The sequence below is a fragment of the Lagopus leucura genome, unplaced genomic scaffold, assembly GCF_019238085.1.
Source record: "Lagopus leucura isolate 7727_CA_CO unplaced genomic scaffold, USGS_WTPT01 Super-Scaffold_100014, whole genome shotgun sequence".
NCBI lineage: Eukaryota > Metazoa > Chordata > Aves > Galliformes > Phasianidae > Lagopus > Lagopus leucura.
The window spans coordinates 16,009,698-16,030,465 of record NW_024962268.1 but is presented as its reverse complement, the minus strand read 5'-3'; the positions used below and the strand labels follow the sequence as shown (position 1 = coordinate 16,030,465).

At 41.0% G+C, this 20,768-nt stretch overlaps 2 protein-coding genes across 4 annotated transcripts in view; both read right to left on the bottom strand.

The window, feature by feature from the left end:
• Positions 1–5,226, bottom strand: part of NADK2 (NAD kinase 2, mitochondrial) — a 30,229-nt gene extending 25,003 nt beyond the window's left edge. The window contains exon 1 of one of the 2 annotated variants that reach the window (XM_042875499.1): positions 4,853–5,226. In XM_042875499.1, the coding sequence (XP_042731433.1) occupies positions 4,853–5,149 (297 nt within the window). In that variant the 5' untranslated portion in view covers positions 5,150–5,226. The remainder of the gene's footprint in view (positions 1–4,852) is intronic. The other variant, XM_042875500.1, reaches the window with a different exon arrangement.
• A 3,028-nt stretch (positions 5,227–8,254) lies between these two features.
• RANBP3L (RAN binding protein 3 like) overlaps positions 8,255–20,768 on the bottom strand; it is a 39,212-nt gene continuing 26,698 nt past the window's right edge. For both annotated transcript variants that reach the window (XM_042875530.1, XM_042875532.1), the window contains 4 exons: positions 20,547–20,667; positions 19,899–20,041; positions 16,848–17,037; positions 8,255–10,542 (listed from right to left, as the gene is read on the bottom strand). In XM_042875530.1, the coding sequence (XP_042731464.1) occupies positions 10,499–10,542; positions 16,848–17,037; positions 19,899–20,041; positions 20,547–20,667 (498 nt within the window). In that variant the 3' untranslated portion in view covers positions 8,255–10,498. The remainder of the gene's footprint in view (positions 10,543–16,847; positions 17,038–19,898; positions 20,042–20,546; positions 20,668–20,768) is intronic.

Below are 20,768 nucleotides of genomic sequence, written 5' to 3'. Positions count from 1 at the left end.
CATTTTATTCTGTAATGTAGCAACTGAACTTACTGAACACTGAGACACAAATGCCAAGTCTGGAAAGTAAAGGTAAGTAAAAAAACACTGTGACTGTGATTTGAACCGCAGTTACACACACCACAATGCTTCCAGCAGAGCAGCTCAAACTTTTTGTGAGAAAAGTGTCCTAGTTTATATAACCTTGGCGTACTGTAATCCATCTCTTGACTCCATGATGCTTCAAATTCAGTACACAGTATTCTTTTTTTTTCTTCTCAAGGCGAGGCAGTAAACTACGGTTCTGCCAGTTTTCAAACCCTCTTTATGCACTCCCTAGAAGTCAATCTGCTGGAATAGTTCACATTACAGAACATGCAACCAGAGATGGCTAGTCTGAATTCATCTGAATAAAGAAAAGCTTCACAGCACCACCTCAATGTTGTTAATTAAGTCCTCATCCTACCTTCATATACCACACATCTGGATCCACACAATATACGGGCTGATATGCACTCTAACACTCTGTTTTTTAGAACGTCTCAAGTTCTAAAAAGAAAACATGGGGGGGCTTTGTGTTTTTCAAAAAGACTGAGATTTCATTTCAAAATCATTACTTTGTTAAACTCTTCAGTTTGCACGTTAGTTTTCCCTTTGTGCTCCCTGCCTTGTATCTATAAAAACCCTAGTGTTAAAAATATCTGAGTGGCATTTTCTGAATAGAATTCTAGTGGATCAAGGGCATTTTGAGTGAAAAGCAGATTTCAAACAGAAGTCTAAAGAACAAAAAGCCTGTCTAGTTGCTAAGAATACCTTGTGGGTAGTGGTATGACACCCAGAAACCAGAACTTCTGGTAGTTAGGAAAATAAATTTAGAGGTAAGGTCACAAAAAAAAAAAAAAAAAAAAAATCTTTTTGCTATTTGATGAAAAAGAAGCAATGAGGTTTTTCTGTAATATAAGAAAAAAAAATCCTTATCCAGTGAGAGCTAATAGTGCATTTTCCTTAAGAGATGACCGTCTAAGCAGCACTGAAACTTTAATGCACAGATTATTAACAGCTGGTGCTGCAAGCATCTAAACTGTAGGGATGCACCCAAATCCTCTCCACTTCTATGATTTTCCTTTTGGTGCACAAGAACTCACAAGCTCCAGCTGAGGCTTTTGTACTGCTGGGGGAAACTTCCTTCTGGACCAGCCCTGCTTAGCATTATTTTGGTGTCCTATATTAACACTGAGCTCAAACTGTGCCTCATTCAGAGGCAGCAATACCCAGAATACTCCTTCTCTACCCATCTGCCAATTTTCAAGATATCTAAATAAACATCTTTTTGAGATGACCACCTCAGCCAACTTGCTGCAATGTTCCAAAATTTCAATTCTTTCCTTTCTCTCCCCACTCCAAAGACAGACACCTAAAACAGTCACAGCAGAGCATCAACTGTGGTCCGCATTAAATCACCTTCCTCCAATCAAGAAAAACACAACCGTAACTTTTCACTGGACGACATTTTCAAAAGTAGTTAAACTGAATCTGATGTGTGTTTGGACAGCTAATTTTGTTTATCTTCCCTAGATACCTTCCAGAAGTGACAGACAAGTCAGCAGTTATGTGTCAACCGCTTTGTAAAACTGAAAAAAATAAATAAATAGGGCTGAGGAAGTTATCTAGTACTGGAACTGAGAGTTCTCAATTTTATGTAAGGAAGACAGCAATGCTTGCCTGCCGAAAAGTTTTTTGGGAAGAAAATAAAGGTTCCAAAGCGGCACTGAAATTCTAGCAGCAATAGCAGCCTTCACTATTAGCTGACTGGATCAGTCGTTATAGTAACCATCAACCTTTAGACATCAAGCAGAGGAAATTCAGAGCGCTGTAATTCTTGCTTCTTTCCTATCTTTTCTGTCGCTCTACTTCCCTTCCCTGTCTTCCTGATTAGGATTTGTAATAAACTGGTTGGACTAACACATGAACCATTGTTTCTTAATCTCACGCTGGGTATACAGATATTAAAAGAACCTTATCTCCCTCCTATAAATTGGAGCAAGACATAAGCAAACTACGTGTAGGGGCTTGCAAAATGATCAGGACTTTTACAGAACTTCCAGCCAATACGTGCAAGTGTCAGAAATACAAAAGTCTCTTCAGATCTCATGAGAGCAAACAAAACATCTCCTGTGTGACATGACGCGCAAATCTTGCTAATGTAGAAAGTGCTGGATTACTTAAGGGCATTTTTCTTCCAAGGTATCAGAAGATATTTTTTATTTTATTTTTCATCATCTTTTACATGCATTTGACTTCCTTTCTAAGCTTTTAAAGACTCTGAAATCCTCTCCTGCATAGTGGCATTCACAGCACTTAACTATCCTTTCCAGAACCATTCAGAAATAGGATGTGAATGACAAGTCAGACATGAACAGGCACAGTTCTCAACAGACTCATTTTTCAGTGCGCAGAGCATCTGCCACGGGATATAGGAACACAACCTCTTGCATGATGTACATGCAGAGACGCAGTGAAAGATTTAATCTTTCAGAGATCTCCTAAATACTTTCAGTGTTTACTCTCTATGCATGTCTCCCCCATCTGTTCTATTTTTCTGCTGGCTGGACTATTTCTTCACCTCTCTCTGTTCGCAGCAAGAAAGAATTAAGGAATTCTGAACTTGCCACTTCGACTCTGCAACCTTTAACACTGCCTGTGCAGTACAACTCACTTGGTGCACCCACAAAATGGGCCACAGCTCCCAGGTGCTTGCATTTCCCATTACAAGTGTTGGCAAACCAGCTTCTATACCAAGGTAGCATGCTATTCAGTGTATGTTATAATTTATATAGCATATCATGTATATGATGCAAACTGATCTACATTTTTTCATGTATATTAAAATACATCAATGATTTAGAGCCTCCTTGAATACAGAACAATTTAATTGTTTGTGTAATCTATTTAATTTGAAGCTCAAAGGCATGCACAAGTGTCTCTTCTGCATTAGGTGATTCACTGTTTTTTCTGTCTTCATGCAAAAACACACCAAGTGCAACACCTAAATTTGGGCCTGCTTTCTTGCTGCAGCAATCAAGCACAACTGCTTAGGCCTGTAACAAGTGCTTCCTACATACATTCATGCTTTTTGCCATCATCTCATTGCCCACAGGCTTTCAGGCCAGCCCAGATGCCCACTCTGCTCCCTGTCTCAACTCTCCACATGACTGAGCTTCTGCACTACTCACATCTGCATTAGGGCATGGCCTTCATGATGAACCAAACCCCAAACCTGCATACCCCCAGTGGGACACCCTGTCCACGGGTCTGGCTTCTGCTTCTCAGAGACCAGCAGCCCGGGGACCAGCTCCTGCAGCCTACACCAGAAGGAGATGCAGGAAGCAGCATGACTAATTCAGAACAAAAAAGCACCAAGTTCCAAGACTATCCATAGCAGGAAAAACATTTTGCAGATTCACAGGAGAGCTGCTAAGACTCTCCTGAATCCTCATCTAATGCATTTGCTGAGTCTACTGCTAGTCCAGAAATCAAGGAAAAGAATACGAGACCTGATTCCCAGCAGACAGTAAATAGAGGCATTTTTGCAGAAAGCCTAAATAAATACTGACGGACACGTATTTGGGCAAGTTAGACTTTGGCTACATAGAGATAATGAGTTCTGTTGCTGCAATTCCTCACGTGGAGGTATTCTAAGGGGGAAGCCAGATGTAAAAAGGCACTGTTCACAGTCTGGAGAATTAGTATTCCTGAGATTTTCTCCAAAAGTACACTGAAGATTTTTGTGCAACTACTGCAATAAAGCACTGTGCATTTGGGGTTACTTTTCTTTAAGAGATCTTCAGCTGACACAGGCTATTGATCCCCAGGTCTTGGTCTTACCTGCACAAAAGCAGTTAGGGAAAGGTGAAACAAGCAGTTTTGTTCCTCCTGGGTTCAGCTGCACGCTGAGGAACTAAGCTGATTCTCTATACTTCTCAGCAATAAAAGTTCCCTTGAGAGAAGCTTAACTGCACGCCAACAGAGGAGCAGTCTTGATGTGAGCTGGGTGAGATGCCGCTTCTCTGCAGCTCTGGTGGAACAGGGAGACACTCAGCAGCACTGACCTGCATGCAGTGACAGTATGAATGCGGGCAGGTGGTTCCTTGTGGCACCACGTGAAGTTTGATCACGTAAAGAGATTTACGCAACACGCAGTATGCACAGACCAGAATTCCACAGGAGGTGGACAGCTGCCTGAATACCCAGAAAAATGGTTAAAAAGGAAAACGTTGAAAAATGGCAAGAGCTCTCTTTCTTCCGATACTGTACTTCTGAAGGCAACACAAACACATCACCTGTCCCTCCTACAAAAATGAAACCCCTCTGCAAGTTTCAGCCCAGCCAAGACTGCAAGTCCAAAGCAACGGTTTGGAGCGACGATGGACACAGCAGGAAGGTGCTGCCCTTGGCGTGCCTTCCCCACCAACCACCTGCCTTTGCACCGATCCCATGAAGAACGAAGAAAAAGGCATCTCCAAAAGCAGCAGCAGCAGGACAGACAGGTGCGCACGGGAGATCCGACTGTTTGGCTGGAGTTCTTAGGTAACGAAAGACAAATCGAGGAAGCAAAGCAGAGCTAAAAGAGTGGGAGGGAACGCGACCAAGTCCTCTCCAGGTGTCGGAGGGATTTTCGCAACGCAGCGCTTCCCTCCGCCTGCACCTCCGCACATGCAGCCTTCTCGCTGCGCGCCGCAAGGGAAAACAAGAGCGGGGTTCTCTGATCTCGAACAGCCCGGCACAAACCCGGGCACCCCCGGCCCCCGATAACAGCCCCGGCCCGAGGCCGCGCCGCTCTCCCGGCCCGACGGCGGCTCCCGGCCCCGCTCACCAGCTGCTTCAGGTCCTCCTCGCACAGCCCCGCGTAGCGGTACCGCTGCTGCTCGAACTCGTAGCGCGTCGTCTTCACCACCACCGCCACGCGCTCCGGCCGGAATCCGCCACCCGCTGCCCCCGGACCCCCGCAGTTTCGTCGCCGCGGCCACCATGGCCCGGTCCCGGCCGCGCTCGGCCCGGGGGAGGCGAGGAGACGCCGACGGGCTCCCCCGAGCAGCGGCAGCCCTATCGGGGCGGAGGTGACTCCCGCCGCCCGGCCGGCGAGGCAAAGGTAGCGCCGCGGGACGGACATGGTCCGACCTCGCCCCGCTTCTTCTCAACACCGGAGGCGCGAGGGCGCAGTGCTGCCCGGCGGCTCCCACCCCGGCTCTAAGGCGGCCCCCGCGCCCGTGCAGAGAGCGGCACACATGGCGCGTCCGCCCCGCCACGCCCCCCGTCCGCCGCGCGCGCGCAGCCACAACCTCCGCCAATCAGGAAACGCGGGGCGGGGCGGGGCGCTGCTCCTGGGCTGGGTCCCCCGCACGGCGCGCGTGCGCTCTTGCTGATCAAAGGAGGGGTGGGGGCGAGCGTGGGGCGAGTGGTTTCCCGTCCGAGCCTTGGGGCGCGGGCTGCGCATGCGCTGGGCGGACGGCTGCGTCTCCCGCGTCCCTGTCTTTGGTGGGCGGGACGCAGCTCGGGGCACGTCGGCTGCGGTGCGGGATGCGCGCGGGAGCGCGGGGTGAGCCGATCCGCGTGGCTGCCCCTGCTGCACCCCGCGCGGCCTTCTACGCAGCCCCTTTTTTTGTGCTCGCAGAACAAAATTAAGTAAAATAAAGTAAAATAAAGCTGTTAGCGTCCTCTTTTAGGTCGTGCGCGCTCGGTGCTTAGCCAGGATTTGGGCGTCCCGGGGCTGACCTTGGCGAGTGAGGCTGACTTCGTGGCTCCTGACAGTCAGGAGGGGAGGACTTGGAAAGTTGGAAAAACCAGTATAAGCCCTTTGTTGAGGAGTGCTTAACACGGCGTCCTGTGAGGATCGGGTGAGAAACGAGTTGTTGGAGAAGCCGCGCCTTTTATTCGTGACGCGGGTGAGCGTGCTTTGCGAGCCCAGCAGGAACGTCATCGATGCGCAGCTGGTTTCTCATATTGAGAGCCACCTGGAAGTGCTGGCGTTTGGGTTTGCTTTTTTTTTTTCTTTTTTTCCCTACCATTATGAATATCTGTCCTATCAAGAATTCTGTTTCGCACTCGCAGTACATCTACACCAAATGCTTTGCTTACGCGCTTACCCAACTTCTTGTCCTGTGCCTGTGCTTGCCCTAGGGAAGCAGCAGCAGCTGTTTACCTGTGAATGCAGCACTCTTCTAAGGGACTTTTAACTGGGAGCCTTAGGAAATGAGATGGCTGAAGGCATTCGGCTGCTCCCCGCTATCCTGCAGCAGTACAAAATCTGGTCTGTACTGACAGGCAGAAGCATTTTCTGTCTACTGATTAGCTTAGCCTTGAAAGACACTACCACAAACCAGCTTATCAGGAGAGTAATTAAACATAACTAATCTCCAGAAAATGCCTCATTCTGTATAACCATTAATTTTTGGATCATACAAAGTGGTAGAACATGTGGCAATACGAGATTTTGAAATGTTGTAGCTCAGTCCTGCAAGATACCTATCTTATAGCTCATTTAACTACTCTTCCAGGATTCTGTGCTTCTCACAGTACCTATTTATATTGAACTGCTTTGATCATTGTGTACAAATCAGCTTCAGTCGCTATGTCAGGCTTGAATGCAGAGCACTATTTTAGTCTGTGGCCGTACCGCTATCATGATAAGGTCTTTTGGATTGAGGCCTACAGCAAATATCATAGGTGCATACATTATCAGAACATGTGTTTTAAATTGTAAATTCAAAATGTCTTAAGATCTAAACCTCCTGGAAGAAGAGCTGAGGCACAGAAAATGAAGTGATTCATCCGTGACTCCCAAGAGGAAGTCTCAGGCAGAACCATAGAAAAAAAGTTTAAACTTCCCACAGCACATACACTGCTTTGTGCAACATTACTTTGTAAATAGGCCTACTTGCAGAACATTCAATAAATACTGTTTTTAAAAAGGAGAGACTGACCTTCTACATGGGTAGCTAGTGACAGGACAAGGGGGAAGTTTAGGTTAGATGTTAGAAGGAAATTCTTCATTCGGAGGGCAGTGCTGCCCAAAGTGCTATGGGTGCTCGATGTCTGGAGGTGTTCAAGGCCAGTTGGATGGGCCCTAGGCAGCCTGAGCTGGTGGGGAGCAACCAGCCCATGGAAGCAGTCTCTAGTATTAAGTCTTATAAAATCCATGTAGAGAAAAAAAGAGGACGCTCCTCCCTCCTTGTCTCTTTTGTGCAGACTCGGTAACATTAAAAGCAGTATCAGATGTGCTAAAGGTTTTCCCTGTATTCATTCATTCATTAAATCATTCATACATTTAGTCATCCAATAGAAACATTACTAGACTCTTAGTTTGTCAGCAGTAATTAAGAGGTAACTAAAGATGATGACATTAAAGAAAAAAAAGGGTGCTGAAATTAAGGAAAAGATAAAATGCAAGGAGATTTGACATTACGGATTTTTTTTTCCTTTTTTTTTTTTTTTTTTTTTAAGAGTGTGGAATAAGTCATTAACGCTATCCTGTCCAAGTAAATTTTTCCAACAAGTCATAATCTTAATGGCAGGTATCTGCATCCGTATCCTTTTATTAGGAATTTTTAATTTTCCCTCCTTGTGATAATTATTCCTCTACTAATTCCTAAGAATTTCAAGCTCTGCATCCTCTATATATACAAATTAATCACTGAGATTTGTCAGAAATTTTGCATCTAGAATGTATGTTCTTTAAATAAATGAATTTAGAATACTTTTCATCTGAAAAAGCACAGAAGTTGCTCCATGAACAGCAAAATTTGTGATCTCTAACTTCATGGAGATTTGTGCCACGTGAAAGGGCCCTATGCCACTTACCAAGGCATAGGGAACCACAAGGAACCACATTCCACCCTTCCATGGTTTTACTCTCTTCCCTCCCTCTTCAGAGCCAGGAATGCAACATCCAGGACCACAGAATATAACAAACTTATTGAGAAGCAGTTTCTTCAAAGCATACCTGTATCTGATTTTTGTCACCCAACAAACGCGAATTTTCATGAAAAACAGATATCACACCTCTCAACCAATTCTTCCAAATTCAACATTTGGCTCGAAGTGGTTCTGACAGAGAGATGGATGAGGTACATGATTATTTGAATCTTTTTTTTTTCTTAGGAAAACAGGCTGGAAGTGCTATGGAAGGAACAGTTTGTAGGAAGCACTAACTTTCACACGCAGTAAGACAAATGGATAGAAATAAAAGCTTAAGAAAATCTGTTTATTGTTTGGACATAGAAACGGTTACTCCTGCTGTCATAAAATGACAAATGTTACATTTTCAAAACCAAGTTAATACATTACATACCAGCATACCTTTAGTCTTAAGAAACACAAAAATTTAGTGCAATGAGACTAAATAAAATAAATAATGGATTAGGATCACAAGAGTGAAACTTCTTACCTCATACATGTCTGCACATATATGTATTTATTTGTCTTCTACTACCACGCTCTCCACATTCCTCAGAGTATTCAAACATCTCTTTACCTCCACAGCTTGTAGGAAGTGTAGCTTCATTTTTAAGTGTGTGTGTGTTTGAGCAAATGTGTGTATACTGGTGTGTGAATGTATAATACAGTCTTGGGAAAAGGCAGCTCAGAGAGGTTTTTTTTATTATTTGTGAACGATCATAAGCTTTGCAACTTTCACTATGGCAGTACATTACAAAGTTTTGAAGTCCTCTGTAAAAATTCTGGTGCATATACTGCGGTAGAATTTAGAAGTTGTGGGACTTTATGATGACACTCTGATGCTTAAAATCAGTTGTATGGATGGCTTTGATTACCGGGGCAGACTTTGAAATCAAACTCTACATTCAGTGCACAACCAGTTGAGCTTCAGGGCAAAGTTCTCCCCATGACCTGTTGCTAAATACATAAGATTGCTGTTTTTTAACAACTGGAGAAGTTTTTGTAACATGGAGCTTTGTTCCTGAGTTACAGCAATGAAATATGAAGGTCAGTAGTGGAAATGCCGTAGTGCTCAGGAGCAAGGCTGTCACAGAAGGACGCAGTGTACAGCTGTTCTAGAAAGAAATTTTCGTTATCAGCAAACTGAAGGGTGAAAAACCATTCCAGTTCTTCTAGAAACAGATGCTCCATTGCAAAGGCAAAAATCCAGTTCCATTTAAACTTGCTCTCATCCAGAAGTCAGAGAAGTGCTAATTTTGGCAGGCTGTGTAAGATTCAAGTAATCCAGATGCCAGTTCAGCTTCACCTGGGCTCTAATCTTGAGAATTTAGAAAGAAGCTGGAATTCTTCCAACTTCATACATATGTTCAGATGGGAGACTAAATTGTAACTTGACTCTTCAGGTATGATGCAGCTTTTAAGGCTGATAAACATTAACAACTTTCTTAATTAAAAGGACTTAAGATACTTCAGACCTTTTTTTTTTCTTTTTTTTTCCACCTCTGAGAATGATCAGGAATTAATGTTTTGTAGCCAACAATATACAAGGCAAAAGAAGTCTGTAGCAGAGTGACCACAGACATACACTTTCTGTACCTGTTAACAGAAAGAATAGAAAGCACAGAGCATTAAATGGTGCCTGTGCAGTGCATGGGCTTGTGAAGGGTCTGGAAAGTCTTAATTCACAGGTGGCATTTGGAGAACTGACCTTCCAGTTTACCATGAGATTGGCTAGGTAGTGAGCTAGTTGTGGAATCACCTCTACAAGGAGTGTTTGAGTTGTTAGTGCCGTTTGGATTATTGCACATATTTGACTAATGTATTAATCTCATGCTGTTTAGGGATAACTGTGGCTAGTAGGAAAGCAGAAACAATCTTAGACAATCTCAAAAATGTAAGATAGATTATATGCAGATCTCTACTTATAATGTCTATGTCTATTTATTTTTATGTATCTAACAGGCAGTTAAGAGTGCAAGTGCTTGTTCTGTGCAAGCAAGAAAATGTTTGTAAGTGCAAACAGATTCACTTTTAGATTGCAATGCTCAGACATCCCTTGGAACTTCTGCTTACAGTTCTTCATGATGTAGTTGTATGGATGTAAGAGCAGAACCTAGTTCTTTGCCCTTTAACAAAACTTTCTGGTGACTACTCCACATATTAGAAACAAAAAACAACAACAAAATTCGATTTCTGTAGGCCTTTGTCATGTTGAACTGCCACTGACCATTCTGCTTGCATGTACTTACAAACAGGATTCCCTATAAAAGTCCTTACTTTAATAATGCATCTAAGTATATTTAATTTTAAAATCTGAATCTCTTTTAACAGTTCTTGAACACTGGAAGCCATCATGTTATCTCAGTGCAAAGCAAGCTGACTGGAACCCTCAACTTGCGTCTCAAGTTCCTTCCCAATGTATTGAACATAAACTGTTTATAAAATTAATCTTTGCTTAGAAGTCATAAAACAAAATTCTTCTGATTTCCTTCTTCCAGGTCCTGATGCATCTCCAGCATGTTGAGAAGTTGAGTCCTCAGTAGTCTGCTGTAAACTGTGGTACATTTCATGAGCAGACTACAGGCTGCCTGCGGTTCCATCTAGAATGATCTGAAACAGATTTTAAAAAAAAACATTTCTTTAAATTTGAATGTATTCACATTTTGAAGCAAACTGGCATTTCATAATACCAAAGCAGTGGGTTAAAGTTTGGATACAATCAGTTCCTGGTTTAGATAAATATCTAACCAGATAACACAGGATTATTCACAAATATTTGAGCATGTGAATAGTGAATGAAGCCTGTGACTCCCCATGTCAATAAAGATGAGCACATGAGCACTTAAGGATATAAGGTGTCCAGACAGGACACTGTTTCTGGGATGCAAAACAACTTGTCTTCTACTGACTTAAGTAATTTGATGTTAGTACTTAACAGTAGATGTCAGTAAACTGCGAGAAATACAACATATCTTCAAGTAACTTTATGGTCATGATAAAATATCCAAGGGTGGTTCTGGTGAGTAATCTAGAATGCAAAACCTGCAAAAGTGTATATAGTTGATGGGTAACATCATTCCCTCAGGATCTGCTGAAAAATTTCTGCTATCACCTGGCCACCTCTAAAGAGTTACTAAAATTTTTAAACCTTTTACAGGTGAACTGAAAAAGCCTTGTATTTGTCAGAATATGAAATCTGAATCTTCCTCTTCCGTCCCCTCTCATCCCTCCAAAACTTTTCGTGATACATCAGCTTTTAAAGCCAATCAGACAGATGTCTATCTCTCTCTCTCTTTTTTAATTTTTCTTTGAGGCATTACTGACTTTCATTGCAAAGAATAAAGAAACTTGAACTTCCACCCCCCCCCCCCCCCCCCCAAATTGTGTGTGTGATTGTGCTTGAATCTTTAACACTGGATAAGAATTTGAATTGACAAGAAATGTCAAACAAAGATAGCAGGAGTTCCTACAGTGTTGCTCAATATTAGTTTCTTTAAAAAGCTTTTTTAAGAAATTTACTTTAAAAAGCAACTGCAACAGCAACAACACTCTCATAACAGAGATCTTATGTCTTGATAAACAACAGGAAATGACAGAGTCCTAATGAGGCCAATACAGGAGATATGTGTACAGTGGACTAGAAAATTTCTCTGTGATAAAACAAAACCTAAAGCATTTCCATAACATGATACTGTTCTGCTCTCAGCATCACTAGTCTCCAAAATCTGTGATGGATTCTCGGTGGATCCACACAGGACACATTATGTCTCCAATTTAGTTTTCTCTTAAGGCTTATGGTTATGTATGGGTAGAATTCTTGGGACCTACATAGTCCTGGACATCGACAACTTTGAATTCACTCTAATAACTTCTAAAAGAAAATTCCATACCAGATAAGAGAATGCACTTCAATAAAACTAGAGGATCACTCAATCAGAATGAACTTTGAAGCAAACGTGAAAGAGTTAATGGTGAGACATAACTCATAAAGCATTCATTTGCCTACTGATAACTGTCACCTTTGTCCCTCACAGTCCTGAAGTGTTATAATAGCATTTTGGATTTAGAAAAAACTGCCATTATTTGAGAGGTATAAAACTTTTTTTTTTTTTTTTTTTCCACAAGGAAATATGGAAGTTTCTTATTTTACAGACCTTCTAGTATTTCTGATATTTACAGATGTAAACAAAACATTATTTCTTTGAAGAAAGGACAGAAATCTCCTTAAAGGCCGTAAAACCTCTTAAAATGATCAGAAGCAAAAATATTCTCAGGAACATCTTATTTATTTAGGAGCCTAAGTAATGACTTCTGATCATGTGTTGCTAATGGTAAGCTTAGGTATTGTGGTTCTAAATAACAGATCCATATTCTTGCTGGTTGACTTTGTGAGCCTGACATAGATACCTCTTTTGTTTGTGACGAGTGGAAAGATGAAAGCATCTTGCAAAAGATTCAGAGCCTAAATTACAGAACCACCTATTCCAAAACTATATGTGGAACTTCTGTGTATTAGTAGAGGAATTCATTACTCCCAAGTGCTGAAATTGTGACAGCCTGTAGTCAAAGGACTTAAAAAACAGCTGTTCACAATCTGCACAGACTGAATCTGCACAGATACCTGACATAGGTCTGCCAGCATATAGGAAAATCACAAGCAGATGTTTGAGATCTATAAGCCAAGGCAGAGGAGGAAATGGCAATGGTTTGCACATTACTTTACTCATTGCAGCACACATATTGGGTACTAGTTCCTCCTTATCCACAGGGTTTGGGTCCACCTTCTTGCCTACAGTGACCAATCTCCCTTACCCAGCTATTCTCTACACTTGGGTAAGGAACATTCTCCATTCTGTCTGTAGAAGCAGATACATCATACAGCAGAGAATATGAAGTTTACAAATGCCAAGAGAAGGAAAACAAGAAAGGAGAGTCATACAATTGATAGCAGTGGTATTCCCCTCAGAAAGGAACACTCTAATTCTAATTATTTGCATATTATCCTACCAGCTTTTCTCATCATTTTATTTGTTAAATCATTTAGTGAGAACATTTTTCCCATTACCATAAAGAATTCTGCTGATCTCAGCTAGATATTACAAAGACAATTTGAGGCAAATGTAGTGAAATATTGAGCAGGCAAGTTATATAAAGGGAAGGAGAAATTTGCCTAACTTTTGTCAGTCTAGAAGTTTGCCATCTATTCTAAATTCATCTCCTCAGCTCACTTTGTAGTTAGTGGGAAAAATAAACACTTCTAAGAGAGTGATTAATGCCAACCACTCTCAAAAATTGATTGAAGTTGGATGAATTGTTCTGTTTCTCTCCATTCAAATTTAAACATCATTTTGTTGCTGAAAGTATCTGAGTTGTAATTAGTGAAATATAAGGTAATAAAAATATCAGAAAAATCAGCTTACTATTTACGGATCTTATGAAAACAATATCTTTACTTGAAAGTGACACAATTCAAAACAATTGTCTACACTGAGTAATAGGAATACCTCTCCTACCTTTTACAGAGTCCTTATAAAGGGTTAAGGTTCTGAGGACAGTACAGTGAAGAACTGCATTAAGGAAAATTTATTGCAAGCATATAGCATCACCTTGCTGTTCACGAACACTTCACTAATATAAATTCTACTTGCTTTTATTCAATCTTTTACATCAAAAATAACTTTGATTATTTTTTTCCATGTCTTTTACACTGTCATGGAATATATATTATAATCTAGGGAACAATGTAACTTCAGCTTAACATAGAGATGCCTGTATTAAGAAAAGAGAGAACTGTCATTGCTTTTTTTTTGAGACAAAGCAGGTAGAACATAATTAAATAAAATAAAAATAAAATCTAAGCATATTTTTTAATCTGACCTCCTGTAATGAAGCAGTCACTGAGAAGCTATGCGTCTCATAGTAGCCTAAACTAAAGATTGGATATTAAAAATGTTTCTCAGAAGAACTGTTCATGCATTGGAACAAGCTGCCCAGAGAAGTGGTGGAGTTACCGTCCCTGGAGGCACTTAAGGAAATGGCAGATCTGATACCTAAGGACAGGATTTGGTGGGCAATATTGGAAGTAGGTGGATGGTTGGACTGGGTGATCTTAGAGATTCTTTCCAACCTTAGCGATTCTGCAATTCTAAAGGAGAGACAATCCCTGGAAATGAATGAAACATCATTCATACTTAAATGAAAATGAAAATGTAGGCTCTTTATCAAACGTTCTTAAATATGCAGGATCTGATTTCTTGCATCCAAATACACATTTTTACTTTAGAATTTAAAACTGACCTCACCTTATTTAAAAAGCTATGACTACAATCTCCTGTTTTGGAAATGGAAGTTCTAGGGACAGACACATGTAAGATGTGAATGTCTGCACAGAAAGTGGGGCTTGGATACCACTGACTGAAATTTATGCAAAATTAAAACCTTGTGGCTCTGAGAATAATAGAAGAGATAAGCAGGGAATGATAGAAGTCATCCAAAAAGCATTTGAAAGGGATTGCTAAAACTGCTGACAGGAATTGTTTGAACACAAATAAAAGACAGAAGCTTAAACTAAAGGGCTTGACACTCACGAACACCTGACAGTCGTATTTCAGAATCTGTTTGCTGGATGCCATTCGAATATTTGTATCACAAATCTCTGCAAATCAAAGTAAATATTTAACTAGTAAATCTGTGCTCCCAAACTGCTTTTATATTCCCTTTCACCTCTTTCTTTTCTTTCTTCTTCTTCTTTTTTTTTTTTTCCCCTAAAACAACAAAGAGTTCTTATCACAGTAATCCTTGGAAAGGAATCAAACTCCATCCACAGTTTTCAAGTTACCTGAATCTTTGTAAAGTCAACAGAGATTATTAATGAGGGAATGTTTGATTAGCTGGAAGCAGTACAGGCAGTTCTCAAAGGAAAAAAAATTCCATTTCCTAAACAGAATGAAGGTATTTGTGAGAAAATTTTGTGTGAGAGCATCATACATTGTTTAGGGCACTGAATGCTACTGAAGTGTATTTCAATAACAACTGATCATGGGAACAAGACTATAAGCTGTGATCTGTCAAACGGGGAAAAAAGGCTTGCGTGTTTTCCTTAAGCAAACAGTTACTCATAGCTGTTGGTTGTACATGACTTATTTCTGTTGAATACTTGTTAAAAAGAAGTGAGTATAAGGACAGTATGTTACTTAAAGAGGGAAGCAAATTCTAGGAGCAACAACTCAGACCTTCCTGCTTTAGTCCTACGGGAAAGAGAGTTCAATTGGTAGCTTCTGTATTCATAGTGGCAATTTGGCACAAGTGAGTAAATTTCCTCCAGAAATGTGTCTTGTGTTTCTGCCAAGACAGAAGAGCTTTTAGGCCTTTCATTTTCTAGAGCAGCATTAAGTCAGTTTGTCCCTTACGTCCTGTTTTAGCTACATTCCTTACTTTGAAGAGCCTACATTCTTATTATGTTAAAAAAAAACCTGCCAAAACAGCTGGCATGGCTGGCATGTAAATCTTGAACCATGAGTCTCTTAGAGAAGTAGTTATTAGAACCAATCAAAAATCAGTGCTTTAAACAAAGTTAACTAGAACAAAGTAAATATTGTTTCAATAAACACGCAGTGCTTGAAGGCATTAATAACTAGCTACTTGATGATGCATATGGACTCAACTTCTACTCATTCATGTAAGAAGTATCTCAGTGCCTCCAGTCATATCTACTGAAATGTACTAAAGAAGATTTCAGATAAAGGTTGACAATATTAAAATTCCTTAACTCTCAGTTTTTTCAAAAAAATATTCCACTGCTATAAAGCAAACAGGTATTAGCGCTGATCACTAGTGATGTTCTCCAGGGCTCATTTCAAGAGCCACTCCTGTTCAACACTGATGATGCAAGACTGGAATGCATCCCCAGCGCATTTGTCAATGCACAAAAACTGAGAGGTGCTGCTGGCTGCCTGGAGGGATGAGGCCTTGTGGAAGGATCTAGATAGCACTGGGCAGTCAGTGACACCATGGAGTTTAACAGGAAAATTCTGGGTACTGCACTTGGGAACAAGCAGTGCAAGACACGGGCAGGGATGGGAGACAAATGGCTGGAGAGCAGCTCAGCAGGAAGGAACTTAGAGATTCTGGGGACAGCAGCTCAGCATGAGCCAGCAGTGTGACTGGGCAGCCAAGAGAGCAAACTGCCCTGTGGGGTGCTCTGAACACAGCACAGCTAGCCAATACAAAGTTGTCATTTTCCAACTATTCTTTTGTTGGAGCAGCCTCACCTTGAATATTGTGTGCTGTTCTGGGCACCACAATACTAAAGGAATGTTAAAGTCCTTGAAAGAGTCCAGAGAAGGTCAACAAGGGTAGAGAACAAATCCCACGAGGAGTGGTTAAGGACATTGAGATTGTCCTATCTGGAGAAGAGGAGGTCATGCGGCAACCTCATTGCTCTCTATAGCTCCCTGAGGAGGGGAAGCAGAGAGAGATGCTGGGCTCTGCTCCTGGAAACTGATGACAGGATGGGAATGGCACAACACTGCACCAGGGCATTGGACATGAAGAAAAATGGCTTCCTGAAGAACAGACTTCCTAGCAATCCCCACGCCTGTCAGTGTCTAAGAATTGTTTAGATAATGCCCTCAGTTATGTGCTTTAACTAGCCCCGAAGAGGTCGCACAACTGGGCTTGGTGATCTTTGTAGATCCATTCTAACCAAACTATTCTATCTACCACTTATCTAGTAAAATCTAGCATCGTAATAGCAGTCAGCTGCAAGGAGTTACTCTCACCTACTTAGCAAAGAGTATCTATAACATAAATTTTGATTAAAGTTACAGTCAACATGAAAAAAAGTACAATTTTATTACTTAGAAGGAAAAAAACCTTGTAAGAATTACAGCATCCTTGGGAAAAATTCTGCTTACCGGATCCACTGCTGCTCACTTGAGTTATTTTTTCATCATCTTCATCACTGTCACAGTTTAACAGATGAAAAGCTGTCTCTGACTCTGTGTCTATTTGATTAGCATCTGATTCTTGCTCAGCACAGCTTCGCAATGCCACAAGGCGGTGATGTATTGCTGCATACAAATATCCAGCATCTTTTGATCTTGCCTGCAGAAAATAAGATTTAGAGTCAAAATTAACTAAGAAACTTTATTTTTACAGAGAGGCTGAGAAGTTTTCAAAAGCAATAAAATAACTTTATTTTGATTGTGTTTGTTTTGTTTTTTTTTTTTTAATCAAAATAATGTATATAAGATTCACAGTAATTTATTTCTGAGAATAGATTTAAACACAAAGGATGTCAGATTCCCTTCAGTGGTTGAAAATTTAAAATATATTGATTATTTTATCTATAATTACATGAAAAAAAAACCCTTAAAAATTATCTGCCCTGAAGAATGGCTGTACTGAATATATCATACTCCAGACAATTCCTAAATATATTTCTAGAACAAATAAAGCATTTGAATAGTAATATATGTGTTTGCATTTTGATTTACAAAAGAAATAAAACTTTTAAAGCCTAACCACAAAAAAATATAAATTACATTTATTAACCTTAAAAATATAATGAACTGTGCTGCAATTTTTAAATCAAGAAAGGATGTGAAAACCAGACAGGGCACCATTTTGCCAGTACATAAAACTTTAGAGCAGCCATGTCCTGACTACTATGTTCTACTCTGGTTATCATATCTCAAGCACAGAATTAAAGATGGTACAGAGAAGGACACTCAGAATGATAAAGGCGTTGGAACTGGCTGGCCAGGGAAGTGGTGGAGTAACCAGTCCTGAAGGGGTTCCATTGTAGATGTGACACTGAGGGTTTAGTTTGATGAGAAATCAGCTATAGGACACTAGCTGTTTCACTGATAACTGTACAGGCAGCTTCCTGCACGTTTTGCCACACTCATACAGCTGTACCTTGGCTTCTCAATACATGTCTGTTTTTATTGTTTAGAACTGTCAGGACAAATCTTATTAATGTTTACATGTCTATACACTAGAAAACTGCATCACATCTGGAAATCTAGGACATTTCTAATGTGCACGTGCAGATTGGCTGCACAGCATAGTCAGAGTTAGTCAATCACTGTTAGAAAGTGACAGGCTTACAGTGCTTTCATAAACACTGCATGCATGTATTTTGCATGTGTGTTAAATGTGACACCTCCTGTAAGCAGCAGTTTTCTTGCCCAAGAGGTTGAACCAGAAAGGATCTAGTAGGGAACATCATACCTTTATGTGGTAATTACTTGCAAATAAGTCCACCACATTTCCATGCTCCACTTACCAGCTCCAGCCAGAGAAAACCAGTATTCCCAAGACTGCTGTCTTATGTAAAGCCACATTACAAAATCTGTGTTCTTTCTCAACTCTGAAATAGAGGTCCTAGACCAGATGGATCATCACAGAATCACAGAATGGTTGAGGTTGGAAGGGATCTCTGGAAGCCACATGGTCCAACACCAAACTCAAGCAGGGACATGCAGTAGGTAGCCCAGGACTGTGTCTACATGGGCATTGAACATCTCCAAAAATAAGAATCCACTGTCTCTTTGGGAAACCTGTGCCAATGCTCCATTGCCCACACAGTACACAAGTGTTTGCGGATGTTCAGAAGGAGCCTCTTTTGTTCTAGTTTGTGCCAATTGCTTCTTGCCCTGGAACTGGGTGATACTGAAAAAAGACTGGTTCCATCTTCTTTGTATTCCTCCTAGAGTTATCATAGACATTGATGTGATACCCATAAATCTCCTGATCACCAGGCTGAGCAGTCCCAGCTCTCTCAGCCTCTCCTCGCAGGAGAGATGTTGCAGTCCTCTTGTCTTATTAGTGGCACTACTCTAGACTTTATAGCTCCATGTCTCTGAGTACTGGGGACGCTGTACTGAACACAGGACTCCAGGTACAGCCTCACCAGCAGTGATTACAGGAGGACAGAGAGGATCACCTCTCTTGACCTGGTGATTCTGTGCCTAACACCAACCAAGAATACATTTAGCCTTCTGATAAGAAAGGGCATATTGCTGACTCTTGTTTTTAGTCCACTGGAACACTTAGGTCTTTTTCTGCAAAGCTGCTTTCCAGATGAAGAGCCCCCAGCTCATACTGATATGTTAGACTGTTCCTCCTCACTTCATTAGACTCAGCTGAGCTCTGCAGGCTGTTCAGATCCCTCTGGATGGCTGCACGACCCTCTGGCAAGTCAGCCACTTCCCCAGTTTTGTGATATTTATGAATTTACAAAGAGTGAGCTCTATCCCATTGTTCAGGTCATTAATGAAGATGTGATACAGAGCTGGACCCAGTACTGAATCCTGGGGTTACTGGCCTCCACCTAGATAGACCACTGAACAACTACCCTTCAGGCCCAGCCATTTAGTCAGTTTTCAGCCATCCTCACTGTCTGCTCCTCCAGCCCATGCTTAAGTAGCTCACCTGTGAAGATCTTACAAAGGACATTATTAAAGGCAGAGGCTTTATTGAAGTGCAGGAACACAATATCCACTGCTCTCCCTTCATCCATCAGGCTGGTCATATAATTAGAGAAGTCTGTTGGTCAAGCATGAGAAGTGTGCAAGCACTGTGTCCAGAATCACAGCAGAAAGCTGCTGCCTTGTTCCTAGGTGACTTATGAATGCGTGACTACCTGTGTAGAAATTCTTACTATGTTGCCTCTCTAAGAAACAGTAAGTGATGCATGCCATACTATGGAACAACACCAATTCAGTGGTATGTGAACCAGAATCAAGAAGTGTCTCTCCTGAGGCAATATCACATCTTCATACCTTTTTTGAATGATGGGATAACACTGCTAACTCATTTCATAACAAAAGCCATACAAAGCCTAAGCTAATCATAGCTTAACAAGACATAGAACGCTATTTGCTAAAACCATAGCCCCAGCAAGTCTTCAGAAATCTAGATGAGGTGGGGATTTGGGTGGGATTTTCTCTCTTGATTACCTGAATTAGAAATACTTGAACAGAGTGGTCCTCTTGATCTGTTGCTGTGAAACACAGGCTTTTACTGTTTGCTCTTTTTAACACCATTTGACCCCAGAGTCTGGTGTTGAGAATCAGTCTCAAGCTGCCTTGATTTCGCATAACTAAAATAAGAAGGTTCATACATAAGTGATTGGAACTGTCTTCCTTTTTATTAGCAGTTTCTCCCAGCACTTCCATGCAACTAATATTTTCAAAATACATTAATTTCTTTAATAAATCTGAAAATAATCTACTGAAACTATAACGCATTACAAAAATGACAGCACAGGAAAAACAGCATTCCAGAAGTGTCTTGAAACAGTGCTGATGCACAAACTGTCAGACTGGTAGCTAATTTGGAGATACTTTCCAGCAAAAAGACACAGAACCTCACAACATGAGTATGTGGGCATACACAAGCCATATGAAACACCCAGAGGCAAGGAAGTGCCTCAGTTTGTAACAAAGCCAACTCCATCAGGTAAGGATATAAAGATTCACAGCAGCTTGATTTAAATAAAATTAGCTACTCAGTTTTAAATGATTAGAGAGAAACTGATTCTAGTCAGGAACAGTACAAGTTAATCAGTCTTTTGTGTATGTGTTACTTTGTTATTTAATTCTTACTCAGCCTCGATTGCAACATGCCACATTTATTGCTGGAAGTGTCATTAAGCCTCAGGGATCCTCTGCCTTTTTCAATCCAAGTTAAAGAAAGTTTATTAAATAGGAAGAGCTTGCAGTTAATCTGAAAAAGAAACACATGATGGAAATTGTGATCCACTGTTAACTTTATTGGTTTTAAAACTTTATGCTTTTAAATTTTCTGATGTGGCTTTGAATACATAT